The sequence below is a fragment of the Drosophila albomicans genome, chromosome 2R (genome assembly GCF_009650485.2).
Source record: "Drosophila albomicans strain 15112-1751.03 chromosome 2R, ASM965048v2, whole genome shotgun sequence".
NCBI classification, from domain to species: Eukaryota; Metazoa; Arthropoda; class Insecta; order Diptera; family Drosophilidae; genus Drosophila; species Drosophila albomicans.
Window position 1 is genome coordinate 1,566,260 of NC_047631.2, and position 20,475 is coordinate 1,586,734.

At 32.4% G+C, this 20,475-nt stretch overlaps 2 protein-coding genes across 3 annotated transcripts; one reads left to right on the top strand and one right to left on the bottom strand.

Annotated features, from left to right (window-relative positions):
• The first annotated feature begins 5,289 nt into the window (after nt 1-5,289).
• Nucleotides 5,290-20,323, top strand: LOC117577388 (rabankyrin-5-like). Its single transcript, XM_034262295.2, is given in 10 exon segments — nt 5,290-5,405; nt 5,636-6,378; nt 15,896-16,030; nt 16,088-16,182; nt 16,243-17,111; nt 17,176-18,417; nt 18,420-18,472; nt 18,474-18,601; nt 18,889-19,048; nt 20,124-20,323. Coding segments are annotated over 9 exon segments (3,402 nt in total). The 5' UTR covers nt 5,290-5,395; the 3' UTR covers nt 19,016-19,048; nt 20,124-20,323.
• On the bottom strand, nt 8,334-12,597 carry LOC117577389 (uncharacterized). Of its 2 annotated transcripts, none has more exons than XM_034262296.2 (3): nt 11,766-11,904; nt 8,994-9,232; nt 8,334-8,940 (listed from the first exon to the last, which is right to left on the bottom strand). In XM_034262296.2, exons 1-3 carry the CDS (start codon nt 11,842-11,844, stop codon nt 8,722-8,724), a joined length of 537 nt encoding a protein of 178 aa, XP_034118187.1. In that variant the 5' UTR covers nt 11,845-11,904; the 3' UTR covers nt 8,334-8,721. The 2 variants fall into 2 exon arrangements, 1 of the variants encoding a protein (XP_034118187.1); XR_004573159.2 differs by lacking the exon at nt 8,334-8,940 and adding an exon at nt 12,452-12,597 and having other exon boundaries at nt 9,123-9,232.
• Nucleotides 20,324-20,475: the final 152 nt, after the last annotated feature.

The window sequence follows — 20,475 nt, forward strand, 5'->3', positions numbered from 1 at the left end:
ACAACTAAAAACTTTTTTGCCATGGTAAATACTAAAAATACATACATAAACTTCAAATTTAAAATAATAAGTATAAAACGTAACGTACCAAAGTGCAATATACAAATTAATATTAAATATATACGTTTTAGTACTACTGTTCCAGTTGTGGCAACCGTAACTGCAAGATTGTACAAAATATTAAGACCACACGCAATGAGTGTGTGCATTATACTCTTTTATTATTCAACTTTTTGCTTTAATCTAGTTATGTGTTAATATATTTACCGGAAAAAAATTCCCAGATGCTAAGATTTATTAATACGGAAATGACTACATATCAAGATTATCAACTGAATTTTATAGTGCTTGAGGTTGACTTTCAATACTTAGTAAAAGACGGCTCTCATATACATATATATATTCTTATATGAGATAACTTTTAAATAATACATAATACTTAGATTAAAAAGCATTTCTGTGGGACAAAAGTATCAAAACTCTGTTAAAACTCAAAAACTTGTATTTGTTGTAATAAGTTTGCTCTATATTCATTAAAGTAGTCACTTCCACGTGGAATACGCTTGAACAACTTTTTTGGGTTTATGAAATATGTTACAAAGTACTCAATACATTTTTTTTATTGCCTTGTATTTTTTTCAAAATGCTGGATTTTACAGTGGTTCCGGAATGCATTCCGCCTATTTTATTACTAAGTTATCATAAATTACGGAGGCAATTAGTTTCTCAAATGCAATTCTTTGCGCACTCTCTGATAATTTCCATTCATGAAAGACAATTGACAATGATATAGCAAAAATTTCATTCCGCGTACAAAGTGTAGCATTGCTATATATTTGCAATTAGTGTTTGAAAACTCACTCATAGCTTACTACGAAAGGATGCCTCGTAATGTTGCATTTCGTTGAAATAAAAATGGTACAACCCCGACACTTTTTGCCCACAGTAGTAGTGAAAAGAAAATAATTCTAAATTTGTATGAGAATATGATGTCTTTTAATATGATGTATAAATAATTGTTGTTTTACTATTTCAGGTAATTTTGCACTAAAAACAAACGCATGACTTAAATTAGAAAAAGCTACATTTATTAAATTCTTCTGAAAAATTAGATTATATTTTGTTGGGTTAATACTTGTTAATTTTGAATCCCTTTTCTTCTTTAGTAAACGAATTTGCACAAATAGTAATAATTTACACATTTGCCGATATATTTTTTAATGAATTCGTTTCTTTTCTTTGTCTTATGTCGTACAATATGTTCATTAGCTAAAATATATGTAAATCGGAAAGCAAAGTTTTGTTTCACAAATTTGCATATAATGTATATGGGGCACTATACTTTTAATTTCGTGTGGACAACAACAACTGTTATATTTCGCATGTTGATGTTACTTGTTGTACAATTTTTTTTATATAATAAACATGTATATTACCTAATTTAAATATAATAAAAGGTACAACAATTTTTCTATTTATTCGATTATATATATTCGAATGAGATATTGCTATCAAAGTATAACATCATAAAATAGGTGGAAATGATAGGTTTAAAATTGGCATTGCATTAGCTAATGCAATCTAAAACAAAATTATTTGCATAATTATTACTTACCTACATACATGAACTATTGAATATTGTGAAAATTATTCAAATGTAACATATGATAACACATAACACAAAATTTACTAAGAGTTTTAAGAACTTTACAAACCTTACAGAAAAATATTTATTTTCCCATAAATATGTTAATTCAATTAAAATTATATTGAATAATTTTTGTTATTATACATATAAAAAGCAGATATCAAATTAAAAGTATTGTTGCCAAATAGAGATTACTACAAAGGAACTGCTCTTTATCCTCATTTATAAATGTAGAATGCCTGCTTTATTCTTCCATTATTCTTATATGCCTATATATTACTATGTGTAGAGGGAGATTTAAAAAATATTAGGAATATAATTTTTTATAAGGTATTACCCTGGCTTTAAAGTATTTTATCAAAGTATTTAATAAAATATTATATAAATAACAAAATATTAATAAAATATATATATAAGCTTTCAGAATAAATATCAATAAGTCATAATAACCCGTGATTATTTCCAAAAGTGTTGACCTCGAAGGTTAGACACATTTTATATAATATATAAAACATTGAAATTTAGGTTTGTGAAATAATTTTGGGACCATACAGAGTGGCACAATTAAACAACGAAATCCTAATAAAAGTGTTAAAACTATATACATATATAATATAAAATATAGTCCAATATATGTTATAAAATATTCAATTATAGACCAATATTTAGACCAAACCATTTATTAATAATTATTTAGTATAAAAAGGCTTTCACAAGAATTATTAAACACAATTACGAAAATATATATTCAAATATATACTATATAAGAAATAACATTAAAATTTTTGCACATATTCAGCTTTAAATGCCTCAGTGAATAAATACACATATTTAGCTAAATAAACAATCAAATTCGTGTTTTTGTCTGCGATTTATAGACACATTTTAATAATTATTATTTCTCGGAAGAACTGCTGCGACCCATTGAATCTATTGTCTAAAAATCTGCGTCCATCGTTACAATAAATTAAAGTCGATTAACTGTCCTCCAATTAACGAGCAGATCGCCACGAGATTTTCACTTAGACTTAGTGTCGCAGACTTCGTTGTTATACCTTATTTGCAATATCTATATCAAATAAATATTTTTTGTCGTTCTTACAAATTTTTTTTTTGTTTATTAACAAATAGCTTTCTTAAGCACATGTATTGATACTTATTACCCGAAGATAGACAAAAACTTTGGTTTCTATAAAATAAAGTATCTTTTTTTATACCCGCTACCCATAGGGTAGAAGGGTATTATAACTTTGTGCCGGCAGGAAATGTATGTAACAGGTAGAAGGACGCATCTTCGACCCTATAAAGAAAATATTTTCTTGATCATCTGTGTATCTGTCCGTCTGTCCGTATGGACACCTAGATCTCAGAGACTATAAGAGATAGAGCTATTTGCTGTTTGCACGCAGATCAAGTTTGTTTAAAATTGCCACGCCCACTTCCGCCCGCGCAAATCAAAATCGCAGCTCTAGCTTTAAAATTACGCTTGTTATTCGATTTCTTTGATTTGCGGGGGCGGAAGTGGGCGTGACAAAATTTTAAACAGACTTGATCTGCGTGCAAACATAACAAATGCTGTCGAATTATAGCTCTATCTCTTATAATCTCTGAGATCTATGTAGGTGTTTATACGGAAAGACGGGCATGGCTAGATCGTCTCGGCTATTGATGCTGATCAAGAATATGTCGGAGATACCTTCTTCTATCTGTCTAGCCTATGGGTAGCGGGTATAAAAATTAAGAAAGCTACAGTCGAGTGTGTTCGACTGTGAGATACTCGCTACCCATTTTGAAAAAAAAAAAACAAAACAGTGCGGCATTATACCAGATCGTCAGCCAAAGCAACTAAGAACCCTAGTAAGTGCTCGTTTTTGCCCATGCAAAAGTATTTAATTTATAACTTCCACAATTTTAATCTGAGCGCACAAAGGAATCACAAAGAATATACGAGGGTTGCTATTTATATTTCTGGCCTAATAATGAAAATGCGAATATTTATAAAAAAAAAATGGATTTATTGTTTGTCACAGTATTCTCCAGCAAGATTTATATACTTTTGAATGCCCTCAAATCAATTGTCGAAGCACTTTTTTCCACTCTGATTGAGGCACCTCCAAAACATGGTTTTTGAACACTTTAACAGCAACTTCTGACATCGAAAATCGATGACCACGCCTTTTTTCGATGATGTGCGGGTATAAAAAGAAGTCATTGGGTGCCAAGTCAGGGCTGTACTGCGGATGACCCATGAATTCCACGTTTTGACCGCAAAAAAAGGCGCGGGTTTGAGCTGGTGTGTGGGAGTTCGCGTTGTCATGGTGCGGAATGATCCATCTTTTCTTGTTCGTTTTTCGAATTTCTACAAGGACTTCAGGCTTACAAATTATGGTGTACCACTCAGAATTGACCGTCCTTCATTGCTCAAGCGAAACAGTCGCCACATGACCAGTTTTACCGAAGAAACAGGCGACCATTTGCTGAATAGTGCTTCCTCCACGAACAAGGTTCGTTGGATTTGGCTCGTCTTCAAAGACCCACACGGTCGATTGCTGTTTTGTTTTGGGCTCATAACCATAGATCCATGATTCGTCACCTGTGACCATCTTATAAATGTCTTTTGAAGCTCAGGGAATGTATTTTTTCAAAATTTCTTTGAACCAATCCACACAAGCCTTTTTTTGAGCAATCGTCAAATTGTGGCGGGATCCAACGAGAACAATCCTTTTTTACGACCAGGTGTTTATGCAATATCGAATGTATTCTGGTGGAAGAAATGTCAAAGGATGCCTCTATCTAACGATATGTCACATGACGATCTAGCATTATCAGTTCACGCACGGCATCAATGTTTTCTGGCACAACGTCTGTTTTTTTGACGACCTTCACAACCTTCGTCTTCCAGCGAGCATCGGCCACGATAGAATCCATTAAACCAGTATTTCACTGGGCTATAGGATGGCACTTCATCGCCTTATAAAGATTTAAGTTCATCGGTGCACTCGTGTCGTAATAATCCAAGTCGAAAGATGTGAATAATTTTTGCTCAAAAGTGTTCACGAGTTAATTCGATTTTTCTGCCGAGGTAAGTTTTTGATTAATCGTTTATCGATATCAAACGTGCTCGTACATGAACAAGTTGTATGGAGCTTTTATTGATAAAAGTCCAAACTTTTTTTTGGAAATAGCCAATTGGTCCTAATATGGCTAGAAGTGACCTAGGCCAGAAACTTAAATAGCAACCCTCGTATTCATTGTATAGAAATATGGTCGTTGCAGAGAGAGTGGCTTATTATGATGTAAAACCGATATAAGTAGAATCCATTGAAGAATAATAACTATAATTACTATTTACTTATACTTTTTGTACGCCCTCAGTGTCGCATAATTTATTAAATTGCTTTTTTTGATTTATTTGTTTAAATTCATATTCTTCTTCCTGCCTGAGTCGGTTTATTTTTACACCCCTAAGCAGCTATACTCGTGATGCAGTTTTGGTGTAAGCACTTGCACCATTAAACTGCATCATTGGACTGCATCATTGAAGCAGATACACTTGGTTTAAATAGAGTATGAAGTTGGATTCTATGAATTTAATTTCGAATGTAACCAGTAAACAGTATATTTTCTAAGCAGAATGGTATATTTTCCGGTACAGATTGCGGTCACTCCCCACACAATTGGTTATCGAAAGCCAGATGTTTGATGAGTCCAATATTTCGGAATTGGTGTTTTCATAAAAACTAGACAATGGGCATGGGTATGTTCTCTTTATTACGCAAAACTTGGTTACAATTACATATATGCACAATTCGCACAGTTAAATTTACGACATTTTGCATTGCTAATGCGGCAAATAATTGTGCAGATGTGTGTACATATGTATGTGTGTGTATGTACATACAATTTGCGTGTTGTGGAATGCATACAATTTTTGCATTTCAGCACAATTTATTACATACTTTAAAGTAACATGAGACAAAATTCTAGGTGGTGATGAAGTTGGCTCAATTGAGAAACTGGAAAGACACTTGGCACTGCTAAAAGTGGAATACACAAAATTGCAGCGCAATTATGTGGAATTAGAAAGGAAATACAATGAAATTGTTGCATCAACAGAAGGTGAATCTGCTGAATTCAGTAGTTTTGTGTCGCGGCTGGCATTAACGGCTTCCTCCCTGTATGGACGATCGATGTATTCGGACATAAATATAAAAACCAATGCAAACGGAACACTTATGCCTGCACATAAATTTGTTTTGCATGCCCGATCCGAAAAATGGCAAAATGAAGTTTTGGCCAGCACCAATTTAATGGATTGGAGTGACTTAGAAGAAGATATTGCAACGGCCCTTTTGCGTTGGATTTATACAGATGTTGTAGACTTACAACACGATCGTTTAACACTTGGACTCCTAAAGGTGGCTCATCAGTTTTCATTGCCTGCCCTACTCGGATTGTGTGAAAGAGCATTAGTTGCGTCCGTCGGTGTTCGGTCATGTGTCCGCTTTTATTGTGTGGCAGAAGAAGTTGGCGCTACGGCGCTATTGGAATACTGTTCGGGAATTATATCAACCCATTGGGACGATTTAACACCGCAGGACTTTGAGTATATGTCAGGACCTCTTCTTTTTAAGATGCTTAAAAGTAAAACGAAGCATCCCCTACATGCGGCAATTCGTCTTTTGAGAGAAGATGTTGTTTTCCTCTGCCTTGTTGAAAATGATACTGCGGTGAGTAGTATTCAATCTTTACAAAAACCAACCTATTCTGTCATTAGGAATTATTTTTATTGACATTAATGACTGACCGTCTTAATTTATCTGAATCAAAATTGTTCGTCAAGCAGTCATACCAACAGCTCAACATCGTATACGCCCTATTAATTGAGCTGCTATTCGTGTTAGAAACAACGGAGTTCAGCGTTTCTAGCTAGAGTTGTCCCTTTTCAGGTTACAGATACGCAATTTATTATTGCTAAATCTATATTGTTTTGCAATCTTTTTGTTATGGAATATAATACTCTAAATCATGATGAATTATAAAAAAATACAAATAGACATATAAATATGCGACAAAACTAAAAATCAAATTAAAAATAAACAATGCAATGGTTTTTATTGAAAAATACCAATTTGATATTTCCCGACGCAAAGATTCTTGACTAATTGTAAGCTGGTAGCACAAAAAGTGTTTCGCTCGCTCCTTTTTGAATTACTCTTTTTTTTATTTTGACATAGAACAGATAAGTTGCATTTAAAAACGAGTAAAGAAACAAAACAAGTATATAAGACTTAACAAACACACGAGTTATTATTAAATTGTAATATGTCTGGGAGGCCCTTTTTTCAAAAGGTTTTAAGTCAATTGAAAAGCTTTATAAAATTACATCAATATAAAATTATATCATTAATGCATTTCTTTAGGTTAACAACTATTTAAATTCTTAAAACTTACATTGAAATAATCTTTAATCATCGCTAAGAGACATTATTGACTATTTTCGATAATAAAACAAGTAAGAGAGATACAGTCGAGTGTGCTTGACTGTGAGACCATCCAGTTTTAATATCACCAAAACAGCGCAGTATTATTTGTATTCTATAAGAATAATACAAAAAATATACCGAAAGCTATATTTGGTATATCGATATATTACTACATAAAAATTGCCATGGAGTACCATATTTTATATATTGTTAACCAAAGCTGCTTAAACTCAACTGCAGCAGCAGTTTTTTCCCATATAAAATTATTTCTTAAATAACTTTTACAATTTTTATCAGATCGCAACAATATCAGTAATCAAATACTGTAGTTTTTATTGTATGTACCAATCGCATTTATCGTCAAAACGATTTTTTCAAATTGAATCAAGCAAACTTCATAAAAATAAGTGCTGTATTTCCGAAATGTAGTTTAGATCTGTTACCTTGTTATTCGTTGAAAGATTCATAAGAATAAATTGGACGGTAGTTTATTAACTTAATTAACAAAGCAAGCACAAAGTTATAATACCGTTGTACTTGATTGGGTCATACGATTCAGCTTCCAATAAGAATATAACTTGAATATTGGGTCTGTATGAATCTAATATTTCTGTAAAGGTCGAAGAAGTTGTTCTCGGGCCACTTTAAGTATATATATTATATATTGGAGGTCTTCATTAACGCATTCATTTCTGGTATAGTTCTATACAGTAACTCTATGTTCTCAGAAACACTTCACTTATTTTTTACTGTGCAGTATATTTCATCAACTAGAGTGGACAGTATTTTAGCTTCTTATTGAAAGTGAGAAAATGTATAAGTTGTACACTTCATAAGTGAATATGTATCCTGTTGTTTAAACATCTTCACCAAACATAAATATAATACATGCATGTGAGTTTCGAAAATTAATATTTTAAATATTGAATGTTGGTTGTAGTAAAATGATGAAAATAGATCGAATAAGATTATTACTGTTAACTTACGCTTTGCCATAATATATATCACGATTTAAAAGTGCAATAACCAATATTGTTTTTACATTTGAAATATATAACTTTAGAATTAAGATACACTTAACCCATCAATGCAACTTTAAATAATAACTTATGTTATGGTAAGTGAATCGCATGCTATTATTATTGAATTATTGTAAAATTTGTGTATTCAATATTTGGTATGCAATTTATGAGTGTGCTATACTTAGCCGTCAATAGCAGAACTATTACCAACATTAACTCACATTAATTTGAATCAGTGTAAAACGTGTTGATGTTTTAATGCCTAATGCGTTTGGTATATTTTTGAACAGAGGGTAAATATATGGTTTATTCATGACCATGTGGGGTGTCTCCCAAATTTGATATGAACATTTTAATTTTCATTATGCAGATTGTTTTAATATTTTTAAAAACAAGGGTATTACAGTTCAATAACAACACTTTTGCTAAGATTGCTTGAATTAAAAGAAAAAAATTATCTTAGGAAAAACGTACTTAAGTTCCACAAACAAAATTTTAACTTAATTCTAATTGTCAATATTAATAACAAAAAATGCAATTCATTTGAAGTCAGCTTATAGAGGCATTATGTTGTGTTGATAAGAGCCATGGTGCTGAGTAATATTATTGGGCTTAACAATTTTTTGTTGAAACTGCAGATATTGGACGAATTGCATAATTCGCCACGACAATAGCAATGGATATTTGTAGATCCGGCTAAGTTGTTAACTTGAATTTCTGTGCATCCTTCTTTGTACACTTCCTGTACTAAATGTTCTTGCTCCCATTGCTTATTGCGAAAAACCTAAAAATAACTTAAATAATATTAAGACAATAAAGAAAACAATGGACTAATACCTGAGTCGTATTTTTTTGCTGAGCACAGCCTCTTGTTATAGTTTCTTGTTTCTGTCCATTTTGAAGATGCAATGTGGAAATAGTTTTCAAGCACATTGTGGAATATGGGCATTTAGCCATATAGTGCGATGACTTTTCAAATTTTGAACACAATGGTGTAATAATGGTTACATTGTCAATAAAAAATTTTTCCACAGTTACTGAGCATTTGTAGCATTCCAGAATTTCTAAACAATTGGCTAAAAATAAAAATATTTAATAATTAAAATGGAAATTAAGCTTCAGAGTATATTTTAGTGTATTATCTATAATGATCAAAAACATTCCATCGTATACACATAGAAATCTGTATATTTTGGCTTAGGAAAAACTTTAAGAGATGTCATACTCCAAATCAAAAAATTAGCGTATAAATTATAAAATAATAAATGGCTTTATAAAAAATAGCTCGGGATTAGAAAAAATATGGATACTACAGTCGCGTATGCTCAAATGTGAGATACCCGCTCCAATTTTCAATAAAATCAAAACATTGAGGAATTGTTAAATTATTTATACCAAAAAAAAAAAAAAAACTTAAGTATGTTTTTGGCATGTTGATAATGTTCGATTGCCACTCCTTATGACTGCAATTATTATTTTATGTTTTAAAAATCGTGACGGGGTTGAAAATACGCTTTTGCTTCGAATTTTCTTTTTCCAACCAACCAACTAAATTATACTTGCTTATAATATCTTTCTTTACTATGGGTTGCGAGCATACAAATTAATTCCCCAAAAAAGATATAAGTAAAAGATATGGTAACATTTATCATATGTCCAGAGGCTTATGAATGTTAATTTGCTTATATATATAAAAATTATTATTTTTTTTAGTGTTTTTTTTTTTTTGGCCTGTACGTGACTTACGTTCTTGCCCTAAATATTCGCAAAAGAAAAGGTTGTGTTGGAGTAACATTCTTAAACACACTCACATTCAGTAATAGTTTTAAAATAAGGGGTTATGTTCCTAAAATTTAAAATTGGCAATAACAAAATTTGTATATTCTTCCAATTTGCTCAGCTATTAATAAATCTTCCTACATAAAAAAAATATAATTTCCATATGTTTTTAACATTTTTGAGTATTTAAAAAGTTTAACATGTTAATTAATTAATTTGATACCATTTTTATTAAGGGTACAAATACATAGAAACTTTTGGCTAGTTTTAACAAATGTATGAGATCAAATTTGAAGTATACAAAATGTATTCATTATTATTTGCTAAGGTTTTCAGCGAATTGCTTGACCAAAGAGTTTGTTTTCACTGAATAAAAAATCAAAGATCATAATTAGTTTAGATAAACAGCGCCATTTTTTCACATTTTTTTTTTACATAAGAATCAATTTATCTGAATTTCATTGCCAAATAAGTTTCCGATTAAAAATATTAATTGTTTATCTAATTCCCTTCTACTTTGTAGTGAAATCTACTCTATAACTAACCATAACACATCACTCAATATGTCTATGATTAGCATAGAAAAAACTTAGAAGTACGGTTCTTCGCAAGACAATATAAAGTTTAATTATATTTCGTTAATTCTCGCAATACATATACAAATATCGTTTTATTTTTGCGCAATTCAGTTCGGCAGCTGTTCGTTTTAACAGTTCCAGTGTGTGGATCTCAACTCAGCTGTTCCACAGATGAAAAAATAGAAAACCTACATATTTTCTCGCACTTATATCGCCCAGGCCAAAATATAAATATTTTAATTATATTGGAATGAAAGCTTATCAAAACTGTGGAGTCGTAGAACTGCAATTAAAGTCTTCAATTAAAAAAAAATGTAACCCAGTTGCAATAAAATGTGCTTGGGATATTGTTACTATGAAAATAGAAAAAGAATTCGAACTCATCTGTTTCTGTTTTACATGTTTCTGTTTTACAATTGCATTGCTATACATTTTTAGTTTTTTACCAATTTACGCAAAGGTTCACACTAAAATGTGGGAAACATGCGAAATATTTAGCAAGGCAAAAATTTAGTGTTTCAAATTAATTTCGTGTCCTGTTATCGCTGTTATTTTATGACAAAGTTCTGTGCAAGCTACGAAATAAAATATTTGGACTCTGAGCCATCGAAAATTAGTAATTTTAGAATTTAAACTTGGTCTTTAAAACACCTTTTATTGTGATCCTTCTTATCGCCCAAATCCCTTGATTTCTTAAGAAAACGTTAAAAAAGAAACGTTAAACCATAATTAATTCTTACAAATAGTTACAGATTTTAAAATTGTTAATGAATATTTGAGATTAAAGAGGTCTAATTTCAAATGTCTGCCGTGTACTGTACCGTGTATTGATCGGTTTGATACAAAATGCAGCTCGAAAAATGGAAATGGTGAAAATTAGTTCCCTTTGAAAAATTACGGAAGGGTTGGAATGTTTGTATTGATCTTTAAAAAGATTATATTCATGAATTAAACATATTTGGATAATTATAGAGATTTTCCTACTTAGCCGCTTGACTTGTTGAGTGAAATGTTAATTGTTATATCATCTTATCATACGCAAAGCTTTTTTACTTTTGTATAGCTTGCTATATGTTAGCAATCTCAATGTGTATGTATGTATATGTTAGCAATCTTAAGTTCCCACACGTAATGTGGTGCTCTCCTCGGTCAGCTGGACGGGATCTGGGTCCGCGCGATAAGATCAACTAAATTTATTTGCCTTAAGGCGTAAAAACTAATATATACAAACCATCCATCCCATGCTACAAACCTAAAATTGTGGCAAAAGTTAAAAAACAAACACTTTGGATCAGGTTGGTGCAGACGCAATGGGGCCTCATATTTAACATATCTTTTTTATGTTTATGTTTAAATTCAGTTTGTCCATACACTCAGTCATCGGTTTTCCCCTAGAAGTACATATATAGAGATAATACATATACACATTTATTGTATGCACACCACATATACATACATACATATACCATACAGTGAGTATAGTCTATATTATGTTTATTTATGTACATATGTACATATATATGTATACCTTTGTGTGTACACTGTATGAGGGGATTATTTTACATATTTATAAATTTTTTTATACACATACTAAGAATTAACTTTTATTCTGAAGCCTTTTAGTTCCTAGACGCACACATTCAAGTGTACCAATAAATTTGAGCAATTATATATTTATGCACATATGTACATACATATGTATGATCAATACGCCGGTTGGTGAAAGTGGCTTTGAATGGGCAATACATGTATATATATATATGTATGCAATCGATTTTATATGCGTTTGTTAAACGTATGGATTTACGCACATACATGAGCACAAACCATTTTCTCTGTTCGTAATTATTAACATTCGAAGCAATTACACTATTTAGAATATGTACAACAAACTGAGTTAGAGAGGTATGTATGTTTATGGGAATATCAGCTTCGTACCGACATGCAAAACCTCTGTTATAAAGATAAAGTGAATTTGTGTTCTCAAAAAAAAAAATACGAACTGACACCATTCAATTCACAAAGTTGCTCAAAGAAATCTTATTTTCCGAAGAGCATACAAATTCGACGTCACAATTTTACTCATGGGTACAGAGCAGCATCCAGCGTGACCATACCGATAACGATAAAAGATACCATCCGACTAAAAAATAAATACCATAAAATACTGTTTCAATATGATGAAATACAAGGGAAATATTAACGTATGAATGACAGTGCTGCAAACTTTTCAGAACCTTTAATAATTAAAGTTTAATTGTTATTTTAGTGGAAGGAAAACAATGAAGTAATGAAAAAACTAACAATGTATAAAAGGTTTCAGAAATGGGTCTTTTTCTTTTTGCGACGCCTGTACGGTCCAACTCCACACAATATATATATTCTTGATCAGCGTCAACAGACGAGACGATATAGCGATATTCGTCTGTCCGTCGGTCTGTCTGTTGGAACTAGGTATCTCAAAAATTATAAGAGATAGAAATATGTATATTTTTTTCGACTGCACTTGTTAATTTTGCATGCACATCAAGTTTTTTTAGATTTTTGCCATGATTGTTTATTAATTTCTTAATTTTTAGATTATGGTATTATGGGGTCGCGGGCCTTCTTACATGTTTGTTTTAATTTTTGTGGATTTATCTCTTATAGTCTCCTAGGTGTTTCATTTATTGATCAATTATAAAATAAAAATATGTTTACTTAAATAAAATTGGCCATGATCTTGTAATACCTATTCTTGACCTGTTCGAAAGCGGCATTTTGGGAAAGCTCCCTCTTCGAAGATGCTCCCTAATTCTTTGTAATCGCAAATATATTGAAATAATATTTTTTTTTTACAGTACTCAAAATTTGAATAAATCTGTAATTTTAGGTCATGATAAAAATTACTGCTACCTAGGAACAGGTCAAGTGTAAATAAACTTGAAAGTTTGTTTTTTTTTCTAGAAAACAAAGAGTTTGATAACATAAATTAAACTGAGCTAAGAGGGAATGAGCAGTAGATACATAAGCTTATAAACATGCGGTACTTAGTTGCTTCGACTGACAATCAGGTATATTTTGCATATAGTACACCAAATATAGCCTTTCATAAGTGTTAAGTATTTTTGCGGTATATTGTAAAATTAATACCGCATTGATTTGCTTTTATTGAAAATTGGTCGATCACATTCGACTGTAGAGTTTTTATGCACCGTTTCTACAGCACCACTCGATTTTTTCATATTCGAGAGCGTTTTTACATTGGACACAAACGTAGAAATATCGAACACCAATTTTTGGTATATTTTATTGAGGTGGCATCAAAACGGAGCTCAAATTGATAATAAAATTGCCTGCAAAGGCAATCCAAATTTCTTCAAAAATCCTTCTGCTTCAATTTTTCGATGATCGTGATTTTTCTCGTGGATGGTAGTGCTTGTCGTCAAATTTCGTGTTCGCCATGTTAGCACTAACATGCTCACCAATGGATGGCAACGTTGGCACGAACATCATTTGTGGAATCATTTAGTAGAGAGAAGACGTGTTTGTGAAGCGCAAAATGAGCAAAAAATGTATGCAAGAATTCGTTTTTTGTCCACATACTGTGCTTCCTCTTTTTTTCTAAGCAAATATTTATTGCTATGAGTGCAATTACACTGCCGCTGTCGATATCCGTTTACATGTTGACTGCTTGAAAATTCGCCGACAAATGATGTTCGCGTGCATTTTGGCGCTAGTTGGTGGGCAAATGAAATTCAAGCTGGCGTGCATCTTCGCCAACATGCTCGCCTGTAGATGGCGTGCTTTATTGATAATTAGCCAATTTTTTCCATTTTTTGATGAGTAAGCGGCAAACGGGACTTTTTCAAATGCGAAAAAATTGGATTGAATTGGCTGTGGAAACGGGGCATTACTCGTTTATTTTAGGCATTACATTGCTTAAGCTCCTTAATATTATTAATACTGTTTGCTCTTAATATAAAATGCTGTTCTTTATTTACAAAATTATGTAATAAAAGGTTGCATCGAAATTAGTTTCCTTTAAAATGAAAAATAACTACGAAAAAAAGTAAAAATAATTTGAAAATTTTTTAAAGTTTAATGAAAGTTTAAGGTGGGCAAACGATGAAAATGTTTGGGTTATCAGAAAAAGTCAAAGTTTGATAATTTTTGGAGTTTGGCAAAATTTTGATATTTAATATGTGGGCTAAAAATAAAAAATTAACGGCACAAAAAATGATGAATAAATTCATATTTTTCAAATTTTGAGAATCTGCGAGATATTCAGAGTTGAAAAAATATTAGGCTAACGATGCAGAATTAACAAAATTCTATGCTATGGACTATAGCTTGCTATCAATTTTGATTCACTCGTTTCGAAAAAAATGCAAAATTTATGTTTTAAAATTTAAAAAATTTTTTTTTGAAAAACTACAATTTATTAAAACGTAGACAAACGCGGCTTCCCTAAAAAGAAAACTGTTCCTGGGCCAAAATGGCAAGCGTTGGACCAATTTTTTGTCGAGGGGTGCCTCCTTCTGCAGGCATACTCCGGTATTCATTTTTCGTTTCCGGTTTGGGACCAAAACCGTAATTTTCGATTTTAGGTGTTCCGGTTCTCACAAGTTTTTGGTCATCGTTTTGCTATCGGAACGTTTCATTTTTGAAACTGAAACAGCTGACTTGTGCTTTGGTCAAGAGTAAACAACGCAAAAAAATGTCTTTAGTATGTCTAATTTCCTGCGTGGATAGAACTCACATAAGGATATTTTTATCGTGCATGTTTGATTTATGCTTCCCCTGAATGGAATATATTTGCCTTTTGTCTTTTTTTAAAAGAAAGATTTGAAACTTACTTTAAAAAAATCAGTTGAACGGCAATCAACTGTTTCCCACAAAAAAAAGGGGATGCCACCTTTTTAATGGATTTCATTCCGGTGATTTCAACAATTTTTTTTCAAAACGAAAACCAAAACCAAAAGTGAGTACCGGAGCATGCCTGTTGGTGTAAGCAAAAAGTTAAAGTCTGTGTAATTGATGACTTACCAAGATTCCTTCTTTCCTTACTCGAAGGACCTTACCGGTCCCTCATATCAGTTAATGCATTCACATGGAGTTTCGAATTTTACATTAAGCTGCTAAGAAGCTTCTGAAATTGTCGAACTTTACAGTAGCCCTAGGCGTGTCCAATATCATCTTCTCTAAGAATTTTTTAAATTTTAATTTTTTTTTATATTTTTTGAGAGCTATTTGATAATTTGGTAAAAGGAACAAACCAAAACTTTTTATTTTAAATTGACCCAATAGTGATTTTATGCATATTTTTGGATTTAAATAAAAATAAATAATTAGTTAGCAGTTTTTATTAGATATACAACTAAAATAAATTTTTGGTTTTAGCTACCGAAACTGGTCAATAGCTTATCAGAAAATGGCCAGTTGCCATTGCAAATGGCGTTATCTTTAAAAAATATTCAAATAGCTCAGACACTTGTGAAGAACGGATGTGCTAACGTAAACGCTTACGATGCTAATGTAAGTAAAGCATTTCAAATCTTTTACATAAATGTTAAATTACATTATATCCACTAGGGATCAACACTTCTAATAGATGCCGTTAAGAAAAGCGATAATTTTGCTGCTGATTTTCTTTTAAGCCAAAATTGCATTGTTGATAATTTATCCAGGTATTTTATATAAGATAATTTAACTAATCGAACTATCTAATATTTTGTTTATTATTCAAGATCTTCGTCTGATACTGCACTTCATATTATATGTAGTTACGGGCGAAGCAATTGCGATCAGAATGACTTTTCTCAAATGTTAGATATTGGACGTAAAATTTTACAATGCAACCCCAACGTTAACATTCAAAATATTCAAGGTCAAACCCCTTTGCACATTGCGATCATTTCTCAAAATTTGGATATGGTGAATTTATTGTTGGATGTGCCTGGTATTGACGTTAACCTACGCACTACGGAGGAAAAGTGTCCTCTTGAATTAAGCTTGAACTTATTTGAAAAAGAAGGCTCTGGCATAGCTTCAAAGCTTTTACAGATGGGTGCTCAACCAAATCCATTAAAAGCCGAAACAAATGACAGTCTTTTGCAAACGCTTATCTTTCAAGGAAGTACATTTGAAAATGCTGCTGTATTTTTAGCAGACTTTGCTACCGTAGACCATATAAATAATAACGGGATGACTGCTCTGCATCTAGCTGCTAAACATAACATGCCAATTCTAGTAACAAAATTGTTGCATATGGGCGCATCGGCAAACATTCAATCCAGCAAAGCGGATATGAAATCTCCACTGCATGTAGCTGTAGAGGCGAGCGCTCTAGAAGTTATTAAAGTATTTTCAAATTTTCGAAAAGATGGAGCATCACCTTTAGATTACAACTGCAAGGACTCTAATGGCGATTCGCCTCTTAGTCTATGCTTAGCATTAAATCAAATGGAACTAGCATCACTTCTTATCGCCGGGGGTGCTGATGTCAACGCAAGGAACGACTGTGAATTAACTTTGTTTCATCAATGTATACTAAATGGTAACGACGAGAAAGCAATTTTCTTGCTTGAACAAGGAGCTGATATAAATGCACTCACAGGTATGGTAGATCTTAAGATTTATAATATGAACAAACGTTCTTTTAAATACATATATAATTTTAGGTGAACAGAAGTCAGGTTTGCAATTATCTATTGACAATCATTTACCTAAAGTGGTAGACATGCTTTGTACAAAAGGAGTTGATCTTGGTGTATTTGATAAAAATGGCGATTCTCCATTGTGGACATCCTTGGAATTAGGCTTTGAAGATGTGGCACAGATTCTGATACGTCATGGAATTGACACAGATTGCTGGAGTCAAGGTCCTGAAGGCTGTCAGCAAACACTTCTTCACCGTGCAATTGATGAAAATAAGGAAAGCATTGCAATGTTCTTGGTTCAAAATCAATGCGATTTAGACTCACCCCGACAACTTGGGCCCAACGGAGTGGGCAGTGACGAGGCTCGGGACAAAGCTTCGCCATTGCATCTCTGTTGTCAATGGGGCTTATCAAAGGTGGTTCAAGCATTAATTGATCATGGCGCTAATGTGAATTCCTTGGATATCGATAACAAATCACCAGTCCACATAGCTATTGAAAATCAACACGAGGAAATTATAAATATTCTTCTTTGCCACCCTGGAATTGACTTAAAGGTACGCGATAAGCTCGGACTTACACCTTTTGCGACCTCTTTGGCTATTCGGAACCATAAAGCTGCACAGCGAATACTGGAACGTCTTCCAAATGCAGCAGAAATAATGGATCAGCGAGGACGAAATTTTTTACATGTTGCCATACTAAAAGATGATCTGGAAAGCGTTTTGTTCTTATTAGCCATAATGGTTGATGTCAACTCTCGTGTACATGATGCATACCAATCGACTCCATTACATCTGGCAGCTGCATCTAAAAATGAAATGATTATTAGAAACTTAATATTAGCTGGAGCACGAATCAACGAACGTGATGCTGTCCAAAAAATGCCTCTTCATATTGCAATTGAGAGAGGCAACATTTCAGCAGTGTCGGCGATGATACAAAATAATGCTGACTTTGATGCAACTGATGCTGATGGTAATAACGCTCTACATCTTGCAGTGCACGGAGGTCAATTAGCGATAGTTCGTGAACTTTTAACGGAATCCCGTGTAAACGCTGAAGCAATTAATGCTAAGGGCCGTAATCCTCTGCACGAATTATGTAGGCTGGGAGAAGATAACACCGGAGCTGCAATTTGTGAACTATTTCTGGAATGTATGCCCAAATTTCCAATTAATGTTCCTGATATGGATGGAAACACTCCCCTACTACTACTTGCTTACATGAGAGGTCAGTCACCGCTCTGCAAGGTGCTGGTAAAGTTGGTGCCTGTCTTGGTGCTCAAAATCGCGAAGGAATCAGTATTTTCAATTTTAAAACTTGCCACGGATCAATTGCTAAGCAAATTGCTAGATCAATTGCCAAAGGAGTCACCATGGTCAGAATCTGAGTTGTGCCAAGAGTGTGGTTCGAAATTTTCACTTACCATGAGGAAACACCATTGGTGAGTTTATTACAACTCTTCTAGTCATAATCCCAAGTACTTTAGCATTTAGCATGTAGCATAGTACCATTCTGAAATGTTTAAAATGGTACAGTTATGTACGGGTAAGGATTCTAAGTATTTAATGACTCTTATCTTTTCTTGATGCGAGTCCAGTACCAATTTTTATATTGTGAGTGAGAGATAGAGAGATATGTTAAAGATATGTATTGAATCGCAGAAATTTTACTTTTTTATGCAAAACTTTAGTGATAATGTTATAGATTTAAAAATTCTTTCTATTACAGTCGACATTGTGGGCGAGTTCTCTGTTCCAAATGTTCAAATAATGATGTACCTATTCTTAAATTTGGCATAAATAAACCGGTACGAGTATGCCACATTTGCTTTGATGTTATTCAAGGGGGGAGTTGAATCGATTGGCAATTCTTTTGTTAACTTTTTTTGGTAAGTACTGTTCCTAAAAGCTAACTATTTTGTCAAAATACATATAAATACATTCAATATTTACATATTATTATCAATTCGACAATATTGTTATGCTACGTTTTTGTTACAAATTAATATTAAGAAGAAAGAAGAATAAAGAACGGTTATCTCAAGTCTATAGCAGGACAAATTTCTTTAAGAGGTTTTACAGCATTGGGAAAGAACAGACGCGGAATACTGATTAGATTATTGACATTTGAGAGATCACCTTTATAAATTATTGTAATTTATATTTTATTTATGTTATAGGTACAGACTGGTTTAGAATGTTTCGCTCCAGCAAGTCTAAGTTAATATAAAAAATATGTGACGGTCAATAGATTTGTTGGGCCTTAGAAGTTTCCCCAAATAATAAAGATATACAGGCATGCTCCGGTTTGCACTTCGGTTTTCGTTTTCGTTTTGAAAACGATACATTGAAAAGGTGGCATCCCCATTTTTTGTGGGAAACAGCTGATTGCCGTTTAACTGATTTTTTTAAAGAAAGTATCAAATCTTTCTTTGCAAAAAAGACAAAAAGCAAATATATTTCTTTCAGGGGAAGCATAAATAAACAATGCAGGATAAAAATATCCTTAAGTGAGTTCAATCCACGCACGAAATTGGACATACAAGACATTTTTTTGCGTTGTTTACTTTTAACCAAAACACAAGTCAGCTGTTTTAGCCGTAAAAAATGAAACGTTCCGATAGCAAAACGATGACCAAAAACGTGTGAAAACCGCAGCACCTAAAAACGAAAATCTCGGTTTTGGTCCCAAAACGAAAACGAAAACCGAAAGCGAAAACCAGAGCATGCCTGATAATTGGAATTCAGCAAGAATATATAACATACTTGTATATAACATATGCTTAAGAAAATATACTTATGGGAAATCTGAAATTGTATACTTAAGCATTACTTATATACTTAAAATATTGCACCAATTTGATAGATAAATTTGTATTTTATTGAAGTGCATTACGTATCGGGCAATCGCACACACTCCATTGTAACTTTGTGACTTATTCTTACAGATGTCTTTTTTTGTAGAAATCAATACTGGACTCTATGCAATGAAATATAGATACATATGTACGTAAGTAGGTATGTGTGTTATGCATTCAACAATCCTGATGAACAAAATATATACAAATACGTACGATGAAATGTTAGTGTACTTTTACATATATTTTTTAACTATGATACTAGTGTAAAATGAATTAAATAAAATAATAAAACCATAAGCATATATTAATTATCACCATTTTAAATTTGTTACAATTTAAATATTTTCAAAATACATATACATATACATGTATCTTTAATATCGGAATGTTTTTCTGGAAGACGACAGTTAGAGAAAAACATTTATAGATAGTCGGCTGTCTATGGTAAAACAAAT